Source organism: Macaca thibetana, chromosome 18 (assembly GCF_024542745.1).
Source record: "Macaca thibetana thibetana isolate TM-01 chromosome 18, ASM2454274v1, whole genome shotgun sequence".
In the NCBI taxonomy this organism is placed as follows: Eukaryota; Metazoa; Chordata; class Mammalia; order Primates; family Cercopithecidae; genus Macaca; species Macaca thibetana.
In genome coordinates this window covers 20,765,610-20,790,966 of record NC_065595.1, presented here as the reverse complement: position 1 = coordinate 20,790,966, position 25,357 = coordinate 20,765,610, and the positions used below count along the sequence as shown (strand labels likewise).

The 25,357-nt window shown below is 42.1% G+C and overlaps 1 protein-coding gene across 2 annotated transcripts in view; it reads right to left on the bottom strand.

Annotated features, from left to right (window-relative positions):
- Window positions 1–695: 695 nt before the first annotated feature.
- Window positions 696–25,357, bottom strand: part of CCBE1 (collagen and calcium binding EGF domains 1) — a 288,086-nt gene continuing 263,424 nt past the window's right edge. For both annotated transcript variants that reach the window (XM_050767932.1, XM_050767934.1), the window contains one exon: window positions 696–2,053. In XM_050767932.1, the coding sequence (XP_050623889.1) occupies window positions 1,772–2,053 (282 nt within the window). In that variant the 3' untranslated portion in view covers window positions 696–1,771. The remainder of the gene's footprint in view (window positions 2,054–25,357) is intronic.

The window sequence follows — 25,357 nt, the reverse complement described above, 5'->3', positions numbered from 1 at the left end:
GTTTACTAAATGCATTGCTATTAATATCAGAGTATTATAACACTATTATAGGAATCTGTAAAATAGAGGAAAGAAAAAGGAATCTTTCCAACTAAGTAAACGTTGTTTGGTGAAGGGTGAACACATGAATTTAGGAAAGTTTTATGAGGATCAAAGCAAAGAGGACTGTGAATTAACTGTCATGTAACCAGAACATTCAATTAACTAGAGCCTAAACCAGTGGTCCATCGACACCCCTGATCACCAAACAACCCCAGTGGCTGGAGCAGAGCTGGGATGGCCCTGTGGCATGAGGGTCTGCTGGGATCTTGCATCCAGGCCTTTCCTCCGGAGCCTGTCCAGATGGAGTGTGGTGGAGTGGAGGGTGGCTTAGGAAATGAACCAGGTGTCCTTTTGTGCCTGCGTTTCCCAGGCTGGTTTTGGTGTGTTGCAGTGCTGTTCCATCCCAGGTCTGACACAACAGCTGCATCATCACACAGGAATGTAGGGCAGTCACCCTAGCAATAGGTCTTTACTCTATGGTTATCAAATTTGGCATCAGTTACATAATTACACTAACAAGGTCTTGATTTTGGCAGTTGAAAAGGTCTTGGGTAATCACCTGGAGAACCTAAGAGTTCTGGAAGGCAACTACAGGTCCTCTTCATGCCCTGTGGCCCTATCTGGCCCTCCATACCAGTGGTTTTCAAGAGCGGCCATACTTACTTCCTGGGTTTTTTTAGGAAGCATGTGTGTCTGTGTGTGTAGGAAGGGTAGCTATTACAACTATTAGGGAGCCTAGAACCTACCTCTGTTTTGCATATAAATGCAACTTATTTTTATGGCATGTATCTATAATAATTATATGTAAAGTAAAGAAAGATTATACTTACATTTGGTTGGAATTTTACTGAGTCATTCAATGCAGCGCATGCTACCTGAATCACCAACACTTAATTTGGATTTGTGGCCATGATATTTAGGATGATGCTATGAACAGACATAAGCATCAGGCTACTTGTGCCTTCCAGCATAGTTGTGTCTGCATATTCACACATGGAAATACATATTCATTATAATGACTTTGCTTTCATTTATTCTTTATATTATTGCAAGGACATTACAGGGATTAAATATGTGCATAGACAAGTTGTAGTATCTGTGCATCTCATTGTGGGATACTAGAGGGGAGAGTTACACAGTATTTGTTATGAAAGCGGGGCATTAGGTCTGATAAGGTTGAGAAACGCTGTTCAAATGCAACTTGCAGCCCCCAGCCATTCTGCTGCGCTGGAATAATATGGAAATGTGTTGTTTTGGAATATTACTTCTGTGGGCTCTGCCCTGGCAAGCTGTAGTGACTGCTCCTGTGCTTGACATTCTGCAGCTGTAACATAGGTATCCTGACCCAAGCCCTTCACTTGTTTGTCGTTGGCCCAGTGCTAACCCCGCTTCTTGGAGGAGGAAACCCTGGAAAGGTAGGTGCAGGATTAAAGCTCGTATAATTCTAATGGCTGGTACGGAAAGGTGGTCGTCTGTAAGAAGCTGCCTCGGAATATCCTATTTCAGTCTTGTATCCAGCCTAGAACATCAACTTTCCTTCACTCAAGCGGACCAAAAAATGGAGAATCAACACATTCTGTCTATTTCCAAAAGAAAAACTTCATTAAACAGAGGTAATTAACAGGATCTGCCTTACGGACAGAATATTAATTTGATGAGAGCTTGGTCCCTAAAGAAGTACCTCTGAAGCATGCCCAAGAGCCTGCAGGAGAGCAGCAAACACCTGCCTTCACTGTCCTTCGACAAGGAAACAACACACTTTGCATCCATGAGAGCCCCCAAGCGGTTCGGCGTTGAAGCGAAATCTCAGTCTGTGTTGTGACACTGCCATTGCTGCCGCCTGCAGGGCCACTGCCACATCTGACTCACATTCTAGAAGGAAGGTAGGTTTGTCCCAGTGAATGCAGCTTGCGGCAGCTGCCTCGTGGAGAGGTGACAGGCTGCTGTGCTGAGGCTCCCTGGGCGATTCAACTGCACCATCTGCCGTGTCAGCTTGGAACTGCAGGAGACGCTAGAGGGGAAGAGGCAGAAACGAAGGGAAGCAAAGATTGATATGACCATATGGTCTGCGTATTGAGCTTGCTGTCTTTTACATTTGTGACTTAGAGGAACCTGTATCAATAAAATGTTATTATTCTTATTCCACGGTTGAGGAGACTGAGACTCAGAGAGGTGAATTAACTTTCCACAAGTTCACACAGCTAAGTGGTATGCTTGACTTTTGAACGAACGTTGCTGATCAAGCAGTATATTAAATAATTTCACTTTTAATGTCTCATCTAGTATACCAAGACTTTGAAGTAGGAGCCTTTCTGATTTTCAGAAATGCAGAACCTGAAACTTACAGACATAGGTAATTTATCAGGGCTCCAAAATTGCAAAATTAACAGAGTTCTCTCTGGTTCCAAAGCTTACAGCCCTGAGAAATGTAGAGTTGAAGGTGGACAAATAGAGACAGAATAATATTACACCTATAAATAAAGACCACTGCCGTATATTAATTTTGGATTTACTGCCACTCTTAGCACTTTCCAAGGAGCAGATTTATTTAGCTTTACATAGCACATAAAGATGAGAAAAGATGTATGTAAGTAGAAACTTGGTAAACTGGACACTTCGTTAGGGACCTAGGAAGCTCACGATTGGAATAGATTCTATTGGACATTGAATTGTTGCAGAAAAGAAGGAATCTGAATAAGCTTTTCTGTAAAAAATAGTCTTCATATTTTGCTTGCAATTAAAAATAAAATTAACATTTGTTTTCCTTATATGAATACAAAATTATAGATAAGAATAAAGCCGTTTCACCCACTTCCCCGACAAACCCCTCCTCCACACTATCCAATTACACTCCCCAGAAGTAATGATATCTGTCTAGATCTTTTTCTATGCACTTGCTTTCCTATCTTGAAAATATATGTTATTGTATTATCAGTATCTTTACATAAATAATACAAAATCTTCAAATTGCTTTCTCTCCTTGCGACCCCATTTAAAACTATGATTTAGAGCTCTTTCCATGTCAGAACATAATGATCAGCTTTATTATTTTAAAAAGTATTTTATAGAATGAATACATCACAGTTTATACAACTGATTTCCTATTAATGAACATTTGCTTTGTTTCTAGGTTTTTTTTTTTTTTTTGCTATTATAAACAATGCTGCATTGAACATCTTTGTGCATGCCTCATAGTACACACATATAAGACTCTTAAAGATAGATACTAGACATGAAATTGCCAGGTAGTAGAGCATATACATTAAAAATATGAATAGAGTCAAATTGTACTTCCAGAGTGTATGTACCCAGCACCAACATCCACTCTTCCCATTGCCTTTGTCAACTCTTATTATTATTACTTCTAAACTTCAGCATTAATTGTAGGTGAAATTATCTCAGTTTAACAAATTACATTTCTCTGATTCTTAGAGTCTAAGTTTCTCTTCTTGTGTTTACCCATTAATCCTGTCCTGATTTGCCTATTATGCCCTTCTTTCTATAACATAGTTTTTCCTTATTGTTATATATGAATTCTTTTATTTAAATAAAAGTATTACATTTTGAGGTAGTCAAATTTAAATCTTTTTCTTTATGGCTTTTAATGGTTTATGGGTTGATTAAAAATCCTTCACATAGAGCAAGATTATTCTACATAGGCTGTTATATAACATTTTCTTTTAATACTTTTGAGTTTTTGTGTTTATATTTAATCTAATTGGATTTAACCCATGTTAGTGGTGTGAAGTAAGGACTGAACTTAGTTTTTCCAAATGGAAAGCCTATATTCGAACAACTTTTATTAATGATCTAGCCAATGATTAGAAGTGCCAGTTGTATTACCTACCAAAGAAACCCACATAGGTCCATTTCTGATTCCTTTTTTGTTTTTTTGAGACGGAGTCTCACTCTGTCGCCCAGGCTGGAATGCAGTGGCCTAGTCTCGGCTCACTGTAAGCTCCACCTCTCAGGTTCACGCCATTCTCCTGCTCAGCCTCCCGAGTAGCTGGGACTACAGGTGCCCACCACCATGCCTGGCTAATTTTTTGTATTTTTAGTAGAGACGGGGTTTCACAGCATTAGCCAGGATGGTCTCGATCTCCTGACCTCGTGATCTGCCCGCCTCAGCCTCCCAAAGTGCTGGGATTACAGGTGTGAGCCACCGCACCCCGCCTTTTTTTTTTTTGAGATGGAGGCTTGCTCTGTCACCCAGGCTGGAGTGCATGCAGAGTGGTATGATCTTGGCTCACTGCAACCTCTGCCTCTCAGGTTCAAGCGATTCTCCTACCTCAGCCTCCTGAGTAGCTCGGATTACAGGCTCCTGCCACAATGCCCAGCTAGTGTTTGTATTTTCAGTAGAGACAAGGTTTCACCATGTTGGCCAGGCTGGTCTTGAACTCCTGACCTCAAGTGAGCCTCCTGCCTCAGCCTCCCAAAGTGCTGGGATTACAGGTGTGAGCCGCTATGCCCGGCCCCTGATTCCTAATTCTATCTGTGACTTTTCTATTTGTTTACTTCCTGGTATAAAAATATTACACCCTTTTAATTATGGTGGCTTTATAATATTTTTATATTTTAATATTTGTTAGAGCAAATCTTTCTTTTTTGTTTTGTTTTCAAAATTGGCATGACTAATTTGTGCTGTTACTCTCTTTTAGGAATTTTGGAATGAGAGTGTCAAGTTCCCAGAAAATCCTGTTGAAATGTTGTTTGGGGTTGTTTTGAACATCTATATAAATTTTGGGGAAGTAGAAAACTTTACAACATTTAATCTTTTTTTTTTTTTTTTGAAACGGAATCTTACTCTGTCGCCCAGGCTGGAGTGCAGTGGCTGGATCTCAGCTCACTGCAAGCTCCGCCTCCCGAATTCACGCCATTCTCCTGCCTCAGCCTCCCAGGTAGCTGGGACTCTAGGCGCCCGCCGCCTCGCCCGGCTAGGTTTTTGTATTTTTTAGTAGAGACGGGGTTTCACCGTGTTAGCCAGGATGGTCTCGATCTCCTGACCTCGTGATCCGCCCGTCTCGGCTTCCCAAAGTGCTGGGATTACAGGCTTGAGCCACCGCGCCGGCCAACATTTAATCTTTCTATCAAAGAACATGGTACTGATTGCCATTTGTCTAGCTTGTTTTTAAATGTTTGTTGAGAATGGTTTATAGTTTCTACAAAAAGGTCACATACCTTTCTTGTTAGGTTTATTCCTGGATCCTTTATATTGTTTGTTGCTATGGTACATATAATCTTTTAAAAATAATTTTCTCATTGCTTATGGCTGGTACAAGGCAACACTATGGATGCTTGTAATTTGTAACACTATGGATGCTTGTCTCTGGTCACTTTATTGCAATCTCTTACGTGTCTTGTTATGATCTCTTGGTTTGTTAAACATAGATTATTATATATTGTGCAAATCATGATAGTTTTGTCTATTCTTTCCTATACTTGTGTCTGTAGATTTCCTGGTGTTCTTCAATTTTACTACAGTGTATGTATGAGTGTGTCTCCTTTCTATTTAATTGCATTTTGTTTGCTTTTTGAATCGGAAATGTTGTCTTTCAATAATTCAGGAAAATTCTCTGCCATTCTCTATTACCCTTTCACCTTCTTTTTTCTTTTTCTGTTTGTTTTGTTTTTTGTTTTGAGACAAGGTCTTGCTCTGTTGCCCAGGCTGGAGTGCAGTGGTGCAATCATGGCTTACTGCAGCCTTGACCTCTTGGGCTCCATACATCCTCCTGCTTTGGCCTCCCAAGTAGCTGGTACTACAGGAGTACAGTACCACACCTGGCTAATTTTTTTAGAGATGTGTTCTCACTATGTCGCCTAGGCTTGTCTCAAGCTCCTGGGCTCAAGTAATCCTCCCACCTCAGCCTCCCAAAGTGCTGGGATTACAGGTATGAGCCACCACACCCAGCCATGCCCTGTCACTTTCTAATGTTTCCATCTAGAATCCCAATTAGTTGTATATTCATTCTTGTCATATTGTTCCATATGTCTCCTCCTTCATATTTTTCATCTTTGCCTCATGGTCTTCAATTTGCTTTTCTTCAAATCCATTTTCCAGTTAGCCAATTCTACTGTATCTTACCTGCTGTTTAAACCATCCACTTCATTTTAAAATAATAATTATAGTTTTCATTTATAGAAGTGTTTTTGGTCCTCTTCCAAATCTGTCTGATCAAATTTTATAGTTCCATGTTCCTTGCATTTTTTCAACGCCTTTTTGCTTAAATCATATTAAACATACTTCTTGTTGATGGTGCATCCAGTAATTCCATATATGCATTCTTTGCAGTTCATTTCAGCACTTTATTGCTTCCATAAACTCTTACTCCTTTTTTCCCCCCGTGTTTAATGATTTTTGACGAGGGACTCATGTTTCTTGGAAATGTGTCTGTGAGACTTTTCTTGGAGGACCGAGTTTAAAGTATGTGCATCCAGAGGGATTTGTGTTTGCTTCAGCCAGGTGCCTGGGAACGCTATCAGCCTGGGATTATTTGAAACTAACTTTTCATTGCAGACCATTTGAGGTCACAGAAGTTGTTGAAATCAGGCTGGTGATGCCTATGGAGTCACTGGCTCCCCTGTGGATGTTTTCACCCCGACTCACCCATCAAGCATGTTGTACTTTGAGTATCCAGACTTTGGATTAAGGCTCAGATCCAGTTTCCTCCCTTGTATTGGTTCCTAGGGTTGGCATAACAAAGTACCACAAATTAGGTTGCTTAAACAGCAGAAACTTATTATGTCACAGTTCTGGAGGCTTGAAGTCCAAAATTAAAGCGTTGACAGAGTTGGTTCCTTCTGAAGGATGTCCCGCGCTCTCCCCTGGTTTCTGTTTGGCAGGCCATCTCTAGTATTCATCGGTGTGATGGCATCACCCCAAACTCCGCCTTCATCTTCACATTCTGTGTCCGTATTTTCCCCTTTTCATAAGGACACCAGTCATTACATTACATACATCAGAGTCCACCCTCAGTGACCTCAATTTAAATTAACTCATTACATCTTTAATAACCCCATTTCCAAATAAGGTCATATTCGGAGGTACTGTTGGCTGGAATTTCAACATATGAATTTTGGGAAACACAATTCAACTCATAACATCCCTGTTTTGTCCTAAGCTTTCTTTCCAGTCCACATGTACATTCACATGGACAAAGACACATGTACACGTCTATTTAAATGGAGGCGCCAAGTAACAAGGGACCAGCAGACATCCGGTGGTAAGCACCAACTCAAGTTCCTACTGGCCTCTTTGGATTTGTCATTTTTTTTTTCTTTTCTTTTTTTTTTTTTTTTTTTGAGACTGAGTCTCACTCTGTTGCCCAGACTGGAGGGCAGTGGCATGATTTCAGCTCACTGTAACCTCTGCCTCACAGGTTCAAACAATTCTCCTGCCTCAGCCTCCCGAGTAGCTGGGACTACAGGCATTTCTGACCTCCAAATAATCCCCTTAGCTTTCCGTCAAGTCAACCATGCATCTAAAAATATGTTTTAAAAATTTTAATCATCATGTTAAGCTTCATTAAAATAATGTTTTTTTGTGAATATTTAGTCCAAAATACACCTGGAAATGGGAACCCCTTTTGATGTAAGATGAATGTAGAAGTTCACATGATTTTTCCTTGCAAAGAAACAAGAATTTCAAATTATTGGTTTAACGTGACCAACATTTTTGAGTAAATCTGTCAAATATTCCTCATCTTAAAAAAGCACAAGATATGAAGGTGATGAAAACTAAACAAAATATAATCCTGGCAGGAATTCTATGTTTAGAAAAAGAAAATATTCAGCAGCACTGTGCATACTGCCTGAACTGGTGAGATGCTAATATAAATTTGGAAAGATTCAAATTTGTTTTCTTTCCCCTGACATATTTTTTGAAAAGTTTGAGAGAATCCTCCAATAATCTTTGTCCCACCAGCAAATTACAGGGCTATAGAATGAAGACTGTCTGCCTACACATAAGATCTGAATATAATAATATATTTTACTTAGTTGCTTGATTGACTTAAGTAGTTTGATGCTTATAAAGTCTTGATGCATGTGCTAATTTTTCAAGTGGTACATTTTACAGAGAGCATTTGTGTTTGCTTCTGCCAAAACATGGTTTCACAAATAACTCAGTTCTCAAATACTAGGACAGAGACTCGTTGAACCATGCCATTAAAAAAAAATTGATTTTACACTTTTCCGCCCACCTCTTTCACAACAGCACAGCAAAACTTTAGCTTCTTTCCCCAAACTCCCCCTTCCCCTCCAACTTCATGCCTTGCCTTCCCCAGGCCTGCCTGTGTCCCCTGGCTGTGCTCCTGGCAAGAACTGTTTTCCTCCCACTGTCACTGTTTTTAAAATGAGATGCATTCTGCAGCGTTCTTTCCCTCTTCTTCTCCCTTCTCTTCCTCAATTCTATTTCTGGATGAGCACATTGGCACATGTTTTTATTGTCAGGTTACACTTTCCCCCTGGTCAAAGAGAAGATTAATATGGAAGGGAGGCTCCTACATATTATTTATATTTCAAGTCTAATACAGAGGTTCTCAATGTGTGGTTCATAGAACTTGTTAGAAAGGCAAATATTCCAGTTCTACCCCCAGATCTACTGAATCTCGCATGCTGGGGGTGCAGCCAGCAATCTGTTTTAAACAGTCTTTCCAGGTGATTTTTTTTTTTTTTTTTTTGAGATGGCGTCTCACTCTGTCGCCCAGGCTGGAATGCAGTGGCATGATTTTGGCTCACTACAACCTCTACCTCCTGGGTTCAAGAGATTCTCCTGCCTCAGCCTCCCGGGTAGCTAGGATTACAGGCATGGGCCACCATGCCCGGCTAATTTTTGTATTTTTAGTAGAGATGGGGTTTCACCATGTTGGCCAGGCTGGTCTTGAACTCCTGACCTCAGGTGATCAGCCCGCCTTGGCCTACCAAAGTGCTGAGATTACAGGCATGAACCACCGTGCCCAGCCTTTTTTTTTTTAACCTTTCTTCTCTTACCAGGCGTGTGTGCAGTTCCTTCCAGAGGCCCCTGGCGGTGCTGACAAGTATCAGTCTCTTCTTACAAATGCTGGCAACAGGAAAAGCATATTTCCAAAGGGCAAGCGTTCAAACATGTAAGTGTGAGCATTTCACTGCCTCCTCTTCCGAGATTAGAGTTTTTGGACAAGAAAAAAAGCACGTCTGAGAGCACATAGCCACGCTAAGCTACTCAATGCCATAAACCAAAAAAAAGCAATATATCTCTAGTCTTCACCTTTTCAGAATGTATCTCACCAACCCTGGGGTCTCTTAAGTGGCAAAGGACAAGAGGATGAATGACTAACTCATTTCTGTTGAAACAGGTTATAGAATGTTTGCAGTCCATCGCAGAAATGAGGGCTGAGTTTTAGAGTGAGGACTTTGTTAACCCTCACTTGAAGAGCATTTGTTTGTTGAGGGTTTTAACAGTTGGATTAGGTTTGACTGAATATTACAGAAAACTAAAAATACTAGTAATTCCAGTGGTTAAAAGAGACTCAAGTTCCTTTTTCTCTTACATACAAGGCCAGAGGCAGGCAGTTGTTGATGAAAAGTCAAACTCTGTAAAATATTTGAAGAGATTTATTCTGAGCTAAATATGAGTGACCATGGCCTGTGACACAACCCTCAGGAGATCCTGAGAACATGTGCCCAAGGTGGTCGCGGTGCAGCTGTGGTTTTATACATTTTAGGGAGGCATGAGACATCAATCAAATACATTTAAGAAATACATTGGTTAGGATGGGCGCAGTGGCTCATGGCCTGTAATCCCAGCACTTTGGGAAGCCGAGGCGGGTGGATCATGAGGTGAGGAGATCGAGACCATCCTGGCTAACACGATGAAACTCTGTCTCTACTAAAAATACAAAAAATTAGCCAGGCGTGGTGGCGGGCGCCTGTAGTCCCAGCTACTTGGGAGACTGAGGCAGGAGAATGGCGTGAACCCAGGAGGCAGAGCTTGCAGTGAGCTGAGATTGTGCCACTGCACTCCAGCCTGGGTGAAACAGCAAGACTCCGTCTCAAAAAAAAAAAAAAAAAGATAAAGGATTATGGAGACCAGGTTTTATTGTGCAGAGGAAGCTCTCAGCAGACTTCAGAGAGAACAGGTTGTAAATTGTTTCTTATCCGACTTAAAAAGATGCCTGGCTCTTAGTTGATTATCTCCTGGATCTGGGAAGGAAGGAAGAAAAACAAACGGGAGAGGGGATTCTCCATAGAATGAGAATTTTTCCCACAAGAGGCTTTGCAGGGCAATTTCAAGGTATGGCAAGGAAATACATTTTGAGGTAAAACATTTTTATTTTCTTCCTTGTTATGCCAGTGTCAGATTGGAAAGTAAGTCACGATATACAGGGCTAAATAAAACCCATCTGATGAGAATTTATGGTTTGTGGGACATGACTCCCCAGACCGTTTAGAAAGGGGTCAATGACTGGGGTACTGGCTCCATGATTGTCAGGGACCCTGGCTCCATATTCTCTCCACCCTGCCATCCTGAATGAACCACTTCCTAGTATAAAACAGCTGCTTAAGTTCTCAGCATCATATCCAAATTCCAGCCAGCAGAAAGGAGGAAGGGCTTCCTTTAAGGGAATGTTGTAGAAGTTACACATAACTTTTGCTTACATCCAGCGACTGATACCTAGTCACATGACCATCTCTAGTTGCAAGGGAGGCTGGGAAATGTAGTCTTTATTTTGGATGGCCATGAACCCAGCTGAAAACCAGGAATAAACACACTAAGGGAGAGAGTTAGGGGCAACTAGCAGTATCTGCCTCAGAGGTCCAATTTTAAGGGCCATAGGCCACACCTACACCACTTCTGGCTTTCCAGTTCTATCTCAGAAATTGTAACTTGAAGTTTTTTGTTTTTGTTTTTTAGCCAGTTCTGCTGGTAGACTTACCTTCTTTTTCCCTCACTTCTAATTAGATTCAATAACTACAATAAATCAGGTGGCTCTTTGGGGTGCCGAGGAAGTTTTAAATTGCTTATTATCATTTTTCTGAGATGGAGTCTCGCTGTGTCACCCAGGCTGGAGTGCAGTTGTGCAATCTTGGCTCACTGCAACCTCCGCCTCCCGGGTTCAAGCGATTCTTCTGCCTCACCTCCTGAGTAGCTGGGACTACAGGTATGCACCACCACATCTGGCTAATTTTTGTATATATACATATATAATATACGCACATATATACACACATATACACATATATACATATATGCATACATATATACACACATATATACATATATACACACACATATATATACACACATGTATATATATTTAAGTAGAGACAGGGTTTCGCCATGTTGGCCAGGCTGGTCTCGAATCCTGACCTTAGGTTATCCACCCTCCTTGGCCTCCCAAAGGGCTAGGATTACAGGTGTGAGTCACTGCACCCAGCCACTTATTAATTATTTACATTCTTCTAGGCAACTCACTTTGGAGACTTCTGAGGTTGCAAGTGCCACATTCTGAAACTACTTGTGATTCTCTGAAAGACAGCACCTTGTCTTGGAGCAAGAACATGAAGCAAAGCACTCTTTGTGGCGGAAAAGATGTGGCTTGCTGTGATAAATGGTAGCTCTTTGGGGTCTTTAATAGTATTTACAAGTATAAAAAGTGTTGATTGAGATAAAAAAGTCTGAGAACTGCTGAGATACATACTCACTAATGAATCAATCACTGTGGCCAAGACTTCTCTAACAACTGAAATTCACATTCATTCATTTACATAATAACTATTCACCTACTGTGTTCTAGGCACTGCTTGGCATCAAAGATACCATGTAGATGGGCCTGAGTCATACACATGTCCAAATCTTGGAAGTGGGATATCCCAACCTTATCAAATGGATTCACCAAAGAAAAGATAGATTCATTTTTTTTTTTTTTTACCAGAAAGAAGAAGAATTGTTGATAACAGAGATATCCTTATCCCACAGTAGATACTATGTTTGTTGATGAAACTCAAACTCTCTAATTCATTTTAGTGGAATTTACTGAGTTGGCCAATGAGGTGGGGGAAGTAGTCCCATTTCACCCATGTCCCTTTTACTGATGGCCAGAAAGAATGGGGAGAAGCTGATATTAATGGGGCCTCATAATATAGAACGGGTCCTGAAGAGAATTCCACATTAAAATTTTTAGCCTGTTGGAGCTTGAACAATTCTTTTCATTAGGGCCCAAACCTAATCCTAGTGCTTTCTGCCTGTGGCCACGGGGAGAGTCAGGAAATAACTGTGCCAAATCCCCACATAAATATTAATGGAAGATTAACCCACTCGCAATTTCCAGAGGAAAGACCTTGCCCAGAAATGGCAGTGAAAGTTGGAGAATTCAGCTTCCTCCACCAATACTGGGCCCATGAGTAAGAAAGGAAAATGAAGAGTGAAAAACAGAGACAGAGGATTGATTTCATTTCATCCAAAGTGTCTGGCTCTGGTTTCTCCAGCGCAGAGCCCATTCTATAAAATGGAAATTGTTTTAGAAAAGGAGATGGCTCAGAACTTCCCCTCAAGGGAATGTTGTTTGCAACCCAAGTGGATACTGGTCTGTTACCTCTACCTCAGAGTAGATAGCACTTTCATTCAATAACAAGCAAGTGATTTTTTCTTACTAAATTCATGCAATTTTGTTTTTTTTTGCTATTTCTTCTTTTTTGTTTACTTATTCATGTTTCATTTTTTGTTTTTAACTCATGCAATTTTGAAAGACTTATTAAAGATATTTTTATTCCTACATTCATACAAAAGTGGAGGAAATATTATCATCGTCTTAGTCCATTGGGACTGCTACAACAAAATACTATAAACTGGGTAGCTTATAAACAACAGAAATGCATTTCTTGTATTTATGGGGGCTGGGAAATCCAAGATCGAGGTGCCAGAAGATTCAGCATCTGGTGTTGAAGGCCTGCTTTCTAGTTCATAGATTGCACCTTCTTTCTGTGTCCTTACATGGTAAAAGGGCAAGGCAGCTCTCTAGAATCTCTTTTATAAGGGCACTAATTCCACTCATGAGGGTTCCATCATCATGACCTAATTACTGCTCACCCCAAAGACCCTCACCTCCTAATACCATCATCTTGGGAGTTAGAATGTCAACATATGAATTTTCAGGGACACACATATTCAGACCATAGCAATATTGAACATCCACGGCCCAGCTTTTAAAATTATCAACACACATGCAATATTGTTTTACCTATATTACTACCCCTATCCCTTACCACATGAGATTATTTTAGAGAGATCAGGTAAAAGACATCTTTTAAATACTTATTCTTAAAAGATTTTCAAAATCATAAAATACATATAGAGTGTTTTAATGCTGTTAGGAACAGATCTCCCCAAGCTTACAAATCAGAATTAGATAAAACTGGCTAAAACAACCATTTTCCATTTTTCCCTCCCATCCCTCTCTCCAACTGCCCCTAAGTGAGTCATCTCAATCAAGAATAATTATGGAGATATTTGGACATCCCCTATGACAACAGCATAATTTGATTATTGGCCCGAGGTCAAAGAATTGTGAATCTGCAAACAAATCCACACATGCATGTGTTTCTCCCTCCCATTTTGAAACCAAATGACCCCAACATTTGGTTTGCCATGAACATCTTTCACTTTTCACTCTCCCCTGGCATTTGAAGGAAGTCTTTTGCCTATGTCTGGATTTCCTCACATGTATCCCCTGAGGAATTTCATTAGTTGTGAAATACCAGAATGTTTATAGCAGAGACATTTTTCTTCTGAGAATGGAGTTCAGAGTTCTGACGGATGGTGGTAACGACAATAGGATGCTGTATCTCAAAAAGACAAAAGAAAGTGTCTAAAATTTCAGATCCACAGCTTTGTGGGCACTTGCATTGAACCCATGCAAACTTAAAAGATATGAAAAGATGCACTTTCATGTAAAAATAAAAATAATTGAAGTAAAACCCCAAGTCACTATAACGTGGACTTGAAAGTCCTAGTTTAAAAAAAAAAAATGCATCTCATCCCTAACTGATTTACTGAACAGTGTAAATTAGTTGGGCATCAAAACCGGCTTTTAACTTTTGATAAACTTTTCACCCTCTCCTTTTTGATTGTGGCTCCCTTCGTGAAATCCTGCCCAAATTTTAACTTTCTAGGCACCTTTGAGATTTAAGACCAAGTCCTGTTCATTATTAAAACCTGAGCCTTGAACTTGATTTAAAGCTTGGCTCTTCCCTGCTCCCAAATCCAGTGGGGGCTGGGGCTAGGGCTATGGGCTTGGCTGTTTGAAAGGAAGCGAAGGTCTGGTTCTGAGACTCCTCTACCTCCTGCTTACCTGCCTCTGCTAATTCAAGCTTTTAGAGGGATTGCAAGAGGCTGGTAGGAAAGGGCCAGCTTTGGTGGCTGCGCTTACATCAGAGTAAGGAAGGGTCCCTGGTGTTGAGTCCCTGCCTCTCCTTTCCCCTCTGTGTTCCTTCATTTTCACACATCAGGGAGTAGATGGATGCCTCACCTTCCTCTCAGGGGCAATCATCCACAATCCCTTCAAGCCATGTGAAAGAGGCTACTCCCACCAGGCCTCTGACTTCATTGGAGCTAGTGTTATGTCTACGAATAAGTATATCCCCTCTCTTCAGGGCACACATGCCAAGCACTCCTTCTTCCTTCCCCATGGTCATGGGGCAGTCTAGTGAAGAGGAGACTCTGAGATCATCCTCCCAAGAATGCTTGTGGCAGGCCTTGCTTCACAGGCAAACAACATAGACCTGGCACATGTCCAGCCGGAGAACACGCTGCCCTCTTACATTCTTGAAGCACCCCAAGTTCTTATGAGTAAACTTTTGGAGCCCCCTCTCACTTGGCTTTAGGGATGGATACCTCTCCCCTAGCCACACTCTAAGTAGGGACAAACTTGTCATCAAGAACACCATTATTTTCTGTAAGGCTGTCTACATCTCCCTCAACCCGGTCCTCTTCTCCCACAGCTGGGGTCAGCCTGGAGAGGCACAGTTCTGAACAGGAGCTGCTCACTAAGCTCCCTGGGGGAGGTGGCAGCTCTCAAACTATTTGATGATGCTCACTTAAGAACATGGGGATGCCGGCTGGGCGCAGTGTAATCTCACGCCTGTAATCCCAGCACTTTGAGAGGCCAAAGCGGGTGGATCACAAGGTCAGTAGATCGATACCATCCTGACCAAGATGGTGAAACTCAGTCTCTACTAAAATACAAAAACTTAGCCTTGCATGGTGGTGCACGCCTGTAGTCCCAGCTACTCAGGAGGCTAAGGCAGGGGAATCACTTGAACCCGGAGGCGGAGGTTGCAGTGAGCCGAGATCATGCCACTGCACTCCAGCCTAGTGACAGAGCAAGACTCCATCTCAAAAAACAAAAAACAAAACAAAAACCAAACAAACAAACAAAAAGAACATGGAGATGCCTTTGCCCTCAGCTTTGAGTCTAAAACACAATTTTGGTTCAGTAGGAAAATTCCACTTGCTGGGCAGGACTTGCAGGTTGTGAAACCCACATATCTATGCTCATAGATACTGAGCGTAGAGGAGGGAATAGGAGAAGCCTATTAGAGGTCGTCTCTTGTTGGCCAGTATGCATGGGTACTTGCTTTTCCTTAAAAGGGGTAAAAGCCAGAATAGGGGGTATCAAGGATGAAGAATCCAGTTGCAAATTGTAAAATAAAGATTGTTCAGCAAATTTCTGTAAGGAAAAAGAAATAAAAAGGAGATGGGGCTTCAGTATATACCAGTACAGATCTGTGACTTCATTCACTAGACTATAATCTATGTATAAATAAATGTACAATCCCATAACAACAGGGGCCAGTGCTGACCACAGTAGATGAGGGCATTCAATACATATCTGTTGAATAATTAAGTGAATGGAAGTAGTTGAGGGCCACTGATGGCTGTATCTTTAGCAACTGCTTGCTTTCTGCTAACATTTTCTGAGCACTTCACAGGCACCAAGTACTGCTGTAAGTCTCCAGCAGCCATGAAGATAGTTAAGTCTTGTACTTAAGCAGTTTGTGACTAAGGGTTGGAGACAGATTAGCACAACTACCTACAAATAAAACCTCCAGATTCCATTTGGGAGAAAGCAAGGACCCTGTCTTTGAAGTCAGAAAGGAGTGGGAAATGGGGAAGACCCTGATACAGCTTCTACCTGGACACAGCCCTGATCCAAACTGTTCCAAATGAGGTGGAATTCATGTCTTCATGTTCCTTAGTATGATGTGAGGGTCACCCAGCTAGTAATGGAAGTGACTCAAAAACCCTGAAATTCACAATGATAGTGGTGGAGAGACCATTCATTGTATTATGGGAGAAGGTGCTTTTGAGGAAACAAAGCTCCTTGGTTGTTTCAGCTTGTCTTCCAATTCGACCCTCTTCCCTGGAATCTAACTATGCCTAAGTTTAGCTCTGAGATTAATTGTCTTCCTCCTCATTATATTTCACATATTCCCTCAAAATTTCTTTGTTTGGGCCTTAATGTGGAGTCAAGTGACTAACTTCTCCATGTACCTGCTGGTTAATGGATGAACCTGCTCTTGTAACTGAAAGCTGTAACCTGAGTGAATGGTCCCTAAGCAGGGAAATGAGTGGTGAGAATTTCAGACTTGAGGCAGACATTGAGAGGATTGGTATTTTCAATTGTCAATTGCAACAAGTTTCCTTAGGCCCCTTCCATGCACCCAGGATCCCTCACACCATCCCTTTGTCCCCGAGGGACCCCAGGGTAACTTTCTCCTGAGAATAGTACTCAGATTTCTTGGCTTCAGTGGGGACTTCTGGAATCAAGTAAAAGGCATGAAAGAAACTGAAGTGCCTGACAGAGGGATGTCTGTGTACCTCTTTGCAAAATAAGTGTGTGTGTGCGTGGGGTGACGGTAGTATAGCAGCAGCCCCCAGTACCATCTGACCACAGATAAGCTACCAAGGTGAAACTTTGAGTCCAGCAATCACAGGCTTAGCAGAGGAGGGCTTAGATGCAATGAAGTTGCTGATTACTCAACAAAGACTCAGCAAGAAAAGTTATCTACACAGATCACAGATTTCATCCTTGGTAGAAAGGTGCCTATGTAGCTGGAAAAGCCAATAAATACCTGGGGGCTAACTTCCTTTATTTGGAACACACATAATCTCAGCAACCCAAAGACCTTCATCCTACCTCATGTGAATATTGACATGCAAAGCCTGTGTCAATCTGACTGGTAGTATTGGATCTCAGTGGTCAATAGCTACGTAGAATAAGCCCTGAAGGAAACATGTATTTGGCTATTCTTGAAAGGCTCTTTTGAAGGGACCACTTTTTGAAATGTTTTCCAGCTGTTATTTCCTTTCTGAATAATCTGAGCCTAATTCAATTTGTGCACCTTTTTCTTTTCCAGAAGGCAAATTACCCGCATATGGCTTGCTGTAGTTGTGCATATGATCCGCTGGTTTTGGCTGAGAGTTTTACAGAATTGTAAATAAATGACCCCGTCGAAGTGTTCCTTTCACATTACATGGTCCTGCAATTACATGATATGATGGCAGTTAGTAAGATTCTGTGTATTATCTCCAGAGCCCTGGGGTAAAATGGTCTATAGCCATGTCCAAGATGGGTTGGGGCAGGTCCAGCACATTACATGACTGTGAGGGGGCGGTGGCGAACACAGCCAAGAACGTCCATGGGTTACATTTTTTTTTTAAACCCGACAAAACTTGAATTTGGAAGCTGTTCTGTCTGCATACATCACAAAAGCTATTTGTAAAGCAAAAAATGACTATAGATACAACTCTCCTTCTGCTTTAATCATTTTTCCCATCCAGCTCTCATCCCCAGTGTGGTTGTGATGCTAGAGATAGAAGAGGATAAGAAGCCACGAAAACAGGCTGGAGGAGAAGTGGGGATTCAGCACGTAAGTTGTCACCTCCCAGAATCGCTGAGAATCAGGAGTCCCTGAATCGCCTGGGGATGCTGGTGAAAGCGACACCATGCGGGAACAGTAGGTGAATGAAGCTTACCAGGGTCAACGTGCTGCATGGGCGTCATTTCTGCCCTCCCACCTGGGGAACCAGCCTCCAAAATATTAGCAACTTGTGGCAAGGCCAGGGCCCATGCTAGGGAGGGAGTCACCTTCCCAGTCTCGTTACCCAGACTCTCCCTCCAGACATCTTCTTCCCCTTTAGCAGCTATCAATTTAATGCCTGCTAACATGTTAATGGAGAGGTAAGGTTTAAGGTGTGCCATTTCCCAGAGAAACTATGTTTTAAAACATTGAACACACACGGATTAAATAATTGAGACATAATAGCCATATGTGAATTTCTGACACTTGTCAGAGTTTTAAATTAATCTAATTTTCTCCTGCTCCCATCTAAAGTCCAGAGCACATGCTCCTGTGTGAGGGAAGACTTTGCTACTCGCAGTGTGGTTCCCAAACAGCAGCACTGATATCACCCGGGAGTTTGTCAGAAGGGAAACCTCAGACTCCTGAATCAGAATCTTCACTGTCATAAAATCCTCAGATGGTTCCTATGCACAAAGAAGTTTGAGAAACATCAGTCTAAGCAAGTGGTTTTCAAACTGTGGGCTGCTACTCATGAAGTCAATTTAGTGGTTGTGACCAGGATTTTGTTTTTTTTGAGACAGGGCCTCACTATGTTGCCCAGCCTGGAGTGTAGTAACACAAATCATAGCTCACTGCAGCCTCGAACTCCTAGGCTCAAGTGATCCTTCTGCCTCAGCCTCCTGAGTGGCTAAGACTATAGATGTGCACCCAGCTATTTTTTTTTCTTTTAGTTTTGTAGAACTACACAGGGTCTCGCTTTGTTGCCCAAGCTGGTTTTGAGCTGCTGATTTCAAGCAATCCTCCTGCCTCAGTCTCCTAAAGTGCTGGGATTTTAGGTATGAGCCACTGTGCCCAGCCAGGATTTTTTTTAAAAAGCAAATTGCACAGAGAAAATGAGAGTGCACCCTATGTAGTAAATATTGTAAAACTTACGTCTCAATAGCGTATAGATAAATGTGAATGTTGTGTCACTGCATAAAATATATTTTCCCAGTGGGTCATTGTCAAAAACATTTGAAGCCTGCTGATCTTATGACAGGCTGGTTATTTACATATCAAGGCAGTCTATATTTTATTCTTTAACGAAGTTCACCCATCAGATTAATATTTGCAGGTCATTCATTTAATCCCTGTGCAAAGACACTTGAATTAAAACATGCATTCTAATGTTCCCTTACTTTTGGCATGAAACTTTATAAGAAATATATGTTGATCAGTGACTATTTAATAAAGATTTACCATATTCCTTCTAGAAAAGAACCTTTCCTGAACAATACAATGTTACTTTTTATTAGCTAATTTTATTTAACCTATTTTGAGTTTTGACTCTGATATGGTTAAGCTTTATGTCCCCACCTAAATCTCATATTGAATTCTAATCCCCATAATCCCCACGTGTCAAGGGAGAGACCAGGCGGAGGTAACTGAATCATGGGGGGAGGTTTCCCTCCTGCTGTTATTGTGATAGTGAGTTCTTATGAGATCTGATGGTTTTATAAGGCGGTCTTCTCACTTTGCTCAGCATTTCTCCTTCTTGCCACCTTGTGAAGGAGATGCCTTGCTTCCCTTTTGCCTTCTGCAATGATTGTAAGTTTTCTGAGGCCTCCCCAGCCATGCTGAACTGTGAGTCAATTAAACCTCTTTCCTTTATAAATTACCCAGTCTCAGGCAGTTCTTTATAGCAGTATGAAAACAGACTAAAACTGACTCCCAGTTATTTTGGGGTCATATCGGATACTAAATACAGTTGACCCTTGAACAACATGGGTTTGAACTGGGTGCATCCACTTATACGTGGACTTCCTTCTGCCTCTGCCACTGGAGACAGAGAAACCAACCCCTCCTCTTCTTCCTCAGCTTCAGCCTCAACCTCAACCTACTCAACCTGAGGACAAGGATGAAGATCTTTATGATGATCCACTTCCACTTAAAATATATTTTCTCTTATGATTTTAATAACATTTTCTCTAGCTTATTTTTGAAGAACATTGTATATAATACCTATAAAATAGGAAATATATGTCAATCAACTGTTCATTATCGGTAAAGCTTCCAATCAATAGTAAGCTATTAGTAGTTATGTTTTCGGGGAAGTCAAAAGCTATCTGCAGATTTTCGACTGCATGGGGTGTTAGGAATCAACTATCACAGTGATTATATTAGTATCATTCTTCTTTTATTTTCTTCTCCATTAACATCTCAATAGTTTTACTATATACTTGTTAGCCACCTCATAGCAGGAGGTCAGAAAGGTTGTCAACCCAGCATAGATTAGAAAACTGGATGGTGGGAAGCAAAAGGCCCTGTGTCTAGACAATTTTCTTGTGACTTTCTGCACCATGGAGGCCCATTCTGTGAAGTCATGTGTGATTCCAAAGTGGGAGAGAATGTGGGGCTGAGTGTCTGTGCTATGTTTATCAGATGGGATTAAACCAGCACAGTGCATTAATATTCTGAAATACACTTGTGTGTTATGAATGTTTACCTCTTAGGATATGTATACATTGAGGATACCAAAAATATCTACCTTATGGGATTTTGAGAAGACTAAATGCATTAACTGAATTAAATTCATTATGTAAACATTCATTCAACTCCTACTGTGTCCTGGGTATTGTGGCAGATGCTGGGAATATGGTAGAAAAATAGTTCCTGCTCCTGAGGATTTTCTAGCCTAGAAAGGAAGCAGATAAGCAAGTACGGTACCTGCCAGGTGCAGTGGCTCACGTCTGTAATCCCAGCACTTTGGGAGGCTGAGGCAGGAGGATCGCTTGAGTCCAGGAATTTGAGACCAGCCTGGGCAACACAGGGAAGCCCTGTTTCTACAAAAAATACAAAAATCAGCTTGTCATGGTGGCTTGTGCCTGTGGTCCCAGCTACTTAGGAGTCTGAGATGGGAGGATTATTTGGGCCTGGGAGGCAGAGGTTGTGGTGGGCCGAGATCATGCCACTGCACTCCAGCCTGGGTGACAGAGCAAAACCCTGTCTCAATAAAATCCCCAAAAACAAAAACAAAAAAGCAATTACAGTATCAATTCTCATAGTGCAGACAGTCAACAAACAAGTACAGTCATGCATCGATTAACAACAGGGATACATTCTGAGAAATGTCTCATTAGGTGTTTCATTGCTGTGTGAACATCATGGGATGTACCACTTACACAAACCTAGATGGCATAGCCTGCTACACACCTAGGCTATATGGTACAACCTATTGTTCCTAGGCTATGAACCTGTACAGCATTTTATTGATTGAATACTGCAGACAACTATAACACAATGGTGAGTATCTGAGTATCAAAACAGAAAAGGTACAGTGCAAATACTGAATAAAGATAAAAAATGGTACACCTGTATACAGCACTTACTATGAATGCAGCTTGCAGGACTGGAAGTTGCCGTAGGTGGGTGAGTGAGCGGTGAGTGAATGTGAAGACCTGGGACATTGCTACGCTACTGTAGACTTTGTAAACACTGTACACTTAGGTTACACCAAATTTATTTAAAAATAAAGTAATTGTGTTATGTAATGGCCATCATGTCACTAGGTGAAGTAGTTTTCAGCTCCCGTATAATCTTAGGGGTCTACCGTTGTATATGTGATCTGCCATTGACTAAAACGTCATGATTTGGCACCTGACCAGTACACTGCTTCAACAGTTTCCGAATGCATTTCCCTACTCCCATTCTTATCCTTTCAGCAACTCTCTATGTGTCCACTAGGAAATGCAAAGTCCTCTTGCTGGGCCTTAAGGCCTTGCCTTGCCCCCGTCTGCCTCTGCAAGGCATCTCCTACCCCATTTTGCCTCACTTATTCTGTTCCAGCAACATGGGTGGCCCCATTGCTACTCTTTGAGCACACCAAGCAGGTCAGCCTCAGGGTCTGGCTGTAATCCCTGTATGGATCACTTTCATCTACAGGGCTCACTTCTCCCTTTGTTCAGGCCTCTGCTCTTACACCACCTTTCCAGAAAGCCCATCTAAAGTACACACTCCCACTCTCTGTTACTTTTTTTTTTTTTTGAGGCAGAGTCTCGCTCTGTCACCCAGGCTGCAGTGCAGTGGCCCAATCTCGGCTCACTGCAAGCTCCACCTCCCGGGTTCACGCCATTCTCCTGACTCAGCCTCGCGAGTAGCTGGGACTACCGGTGCCCACCACCACGCCTGGCTAATTGTTTTGTGTTTTTAGTAGAGATGGGGTTTCACTGTGTTAGTCAGGATGGTCTCGATCTCCTGACCTCGTGATCCATCCGCCTCAGCCTCCCAAAGTGTTGAGATTACAGGCGTGAGCCACCGTGCCTTGTCCTTCTGTTACTTTTCACTCCTCTACCCTAATTACGTTTCCCCACAGCACTTCTTAGCACTGATATATAGCGTGGTGGTTAATTTTACTATAAATTTGGGCCACAACACCCAGATATTTGGTCAAATATTTTAGATGTTTCTATGAATGTACTTTCTAGACGAGAGTAACATTTGTATTAGTAGACTGAGTAAAGCACACTACCCTCCATAAGTGGGTGGGGCTCATCCAATCAGCTAAGGGCCTTAATAGAAAAAGACTGACCTTCCAAGCAAGGAGGAATTCTTCTAGCAGGAAGCCTGTGGACTCCAACTGCAATGCCAACTCTTCTGTCTCCAGCCTGCCAGCTTGGCAGTTTTTCCAATTCCAGATCTACAGCTGTGTGAGCCAATTTCTTAAAATAAATCCCTGTCTCTTGGTGCTGTTTCTCAAGAACCATGACTGATACATATATTTCTGTTTGTCTTCCTGGACCAGAAGCTATACTCTACCAGTGCAGGAACTTTGTACCATTCAATACTCTATCCTCACCCTCAATACGTTTTTGTTGAATGAAGTGAGTAAGAATTTCAAGTTGGAAAAAAAATGATGTTAAAGGAAATAAGCAGGATAAAGGTCAATAGGGAGAAAATGTCTTTCTTGTACTGGGTTGAAGTGTCCCCTCAAAATTCTTATCTACAGGAGACTCAGAATGTGACCTTATTTGGAAATAATCTTTGCAGATATAATTAAACTGAGATGAGGTCACATCGCATTAAGCCAACAAGTAGTACCTTTTTAAAATTATTTTTTTTTGAGAAGGAGTCTCGCTCTGTTGCCCAGGCTGGAATACAGTGGTGCAATCTCAGCTCACTGTGATCTCTGCCTCTGGGGTTCAGGTGATTCTTGTGTCTCAGCCTCCCGAATAGCTGGGATTACAGGCATGCACCATCACGCCTGGCTAACTTTTGTATTTTTAATAGAGATGGGGTTTCACCATGTTGGCCAGGTTGGTCTCGAACTCCTGACCTCAAGTGATCTGCCCACCTCAGCCTTCCAAAGTGCTGGGATTATAGGCGTGAGCCACAATGCCTGGCCACTAGTAGCATCTTTATAAGAAAAGAAAATAGGCACACGGAAGACTTAGAGAGGAGAATGCTGGAGACCACCATGTGAAGCCGCAGAGGCAGGAGGGTAGAACACCATGTGATATTGGAGGCGAGGAATGCCGAGACTGTGGGCAAACACCAGAAATGACACAGGGATGAGATGGTTGCTCCCAAGAGCCTCCAGAAGGTACCGACCCTACTGACACATTGATTTCAGACTTCCAGCCTCCAGAACTGTAATACAATAAATTTCTGTTGTTTTAAGCCACCCAGTTTGTGATACTGTTTTGGCAGCCTAAGAAACTCATCCACCCCTCCACCAGTTCCCCAGATCTTATGATCCAACTGCCATCACCCACACATCTTGGAAGAGTTGCCTTTTCCTTGTGGACCACCCAGTGGCTGAGCGCCACTTCCCATCTGGCTGTCCTGTAACCCTGCATCTAGACATGAGCAAGCCTGTGGAAATTTGCACATGGAGCTGAGCTGGGGTGTTTCAAAGTTTTGGGCTTCAAAAGCATAGCGAGCTTTGTCAAAACTGCAGTGTCCTGGTCGAGAAGAAGCAAGCCTCCAATTTTGCTGGGAATCAAGACTGGAACACGTGATGTTACCCAACAGCTGCACAGTGAGATGCCAAGAGGCCATGAGGACTGTAAGTGCTCAACCAGCTTTTGGTTGATTAAATTAAGAGGGCTGGAAAAATTATATATGAAGTTGTCTCCCAGATTTCCATAATCTGCTATGTCACCTGGAGCCTTTGTAAAGCTGTTGTATGGGAAAGGCTGGGAGGGGCCATGAGGTCCTGTGTGGCTGGCCTGAATGCTGTTGGCTACTTTGAGCGTGTGGCTCTGGGAAGGAGTGCATTTCGGAGCCAAGGGTGGGCTCCCCTGGCATGAACCCTTATTGGCTCTTGTAGCGCCTAACACTTCGTAGCTTATTGTGGTTTGTAATCGCATATTTAAGTGATTATTTTGTCTGGAAGGATCCTTATCTGTTTTGCCAAAAATCCCCAGCAGAACAGGGATTAAGATGTTTTTGCTCCCAATTGTGTCTGCAGTACATAGCACAGTGCCTAGATTGCAATAGACACTTACAAATATTTACTAACTGAAGTGAGATGTATAAATACAGGTTAAATTCAGGACACTAAATGCACCCTGCTAAGGATGGCTAAAGTCCCTTTGAAATAAGCTCTCATTTTATCATACCACTACACTTCCCATATGGCCCAATTAGCAAAAATTTCCCTTCTCTTATCTTTACATAGGAGACTATAGCTACCAACTCATGAGAGTTCCTCCCTCCAACTTTATTTTTAAGGTAGTCAACTTTCCCCCCACCCTAAAAGGAAATTTTTTCTTTTTAAAAATACGCTTTATTCAAAAAAAGGCAGACTGGTTCCTGGGGTTTCTGCCCTTCTAGGGGAAAGTGCCACATTTAATACAACTTATTTTTTTAGGGATGGGGTCTTGCAATGTTGCTCAGACTGGCCTTGAAGTCCTGGGCTCAAGTGATCCTCTCGCTCCAGTGTCTGGGACTACAGGCATGAGCCACGGCATCCCCCAGAGGAAATCCTACGTGGAATTCTAATCCAAAACAGACAACTAGTTGAACACTGAGTCACTGTGAGTGCAGCGCTGGGGGCAGGGAGCACTCAGTCTTCACAAGCCTCTCATTTGTGAGCTCCTAAGGCAGCTCCAACGAGCGTCTAGAGGGTTCTTGGTTTGAAAATCTCACCCTGGGAATCTCAGCTAGGGAACTGGATCTCTGAGACCCACACTCAGTGGTACCCGGGCCTTCAGACCTTGATTCAGATTCAGATGCTCTGACCACACCCAGACCTCAGGAGGTGGCTGACCCAGAT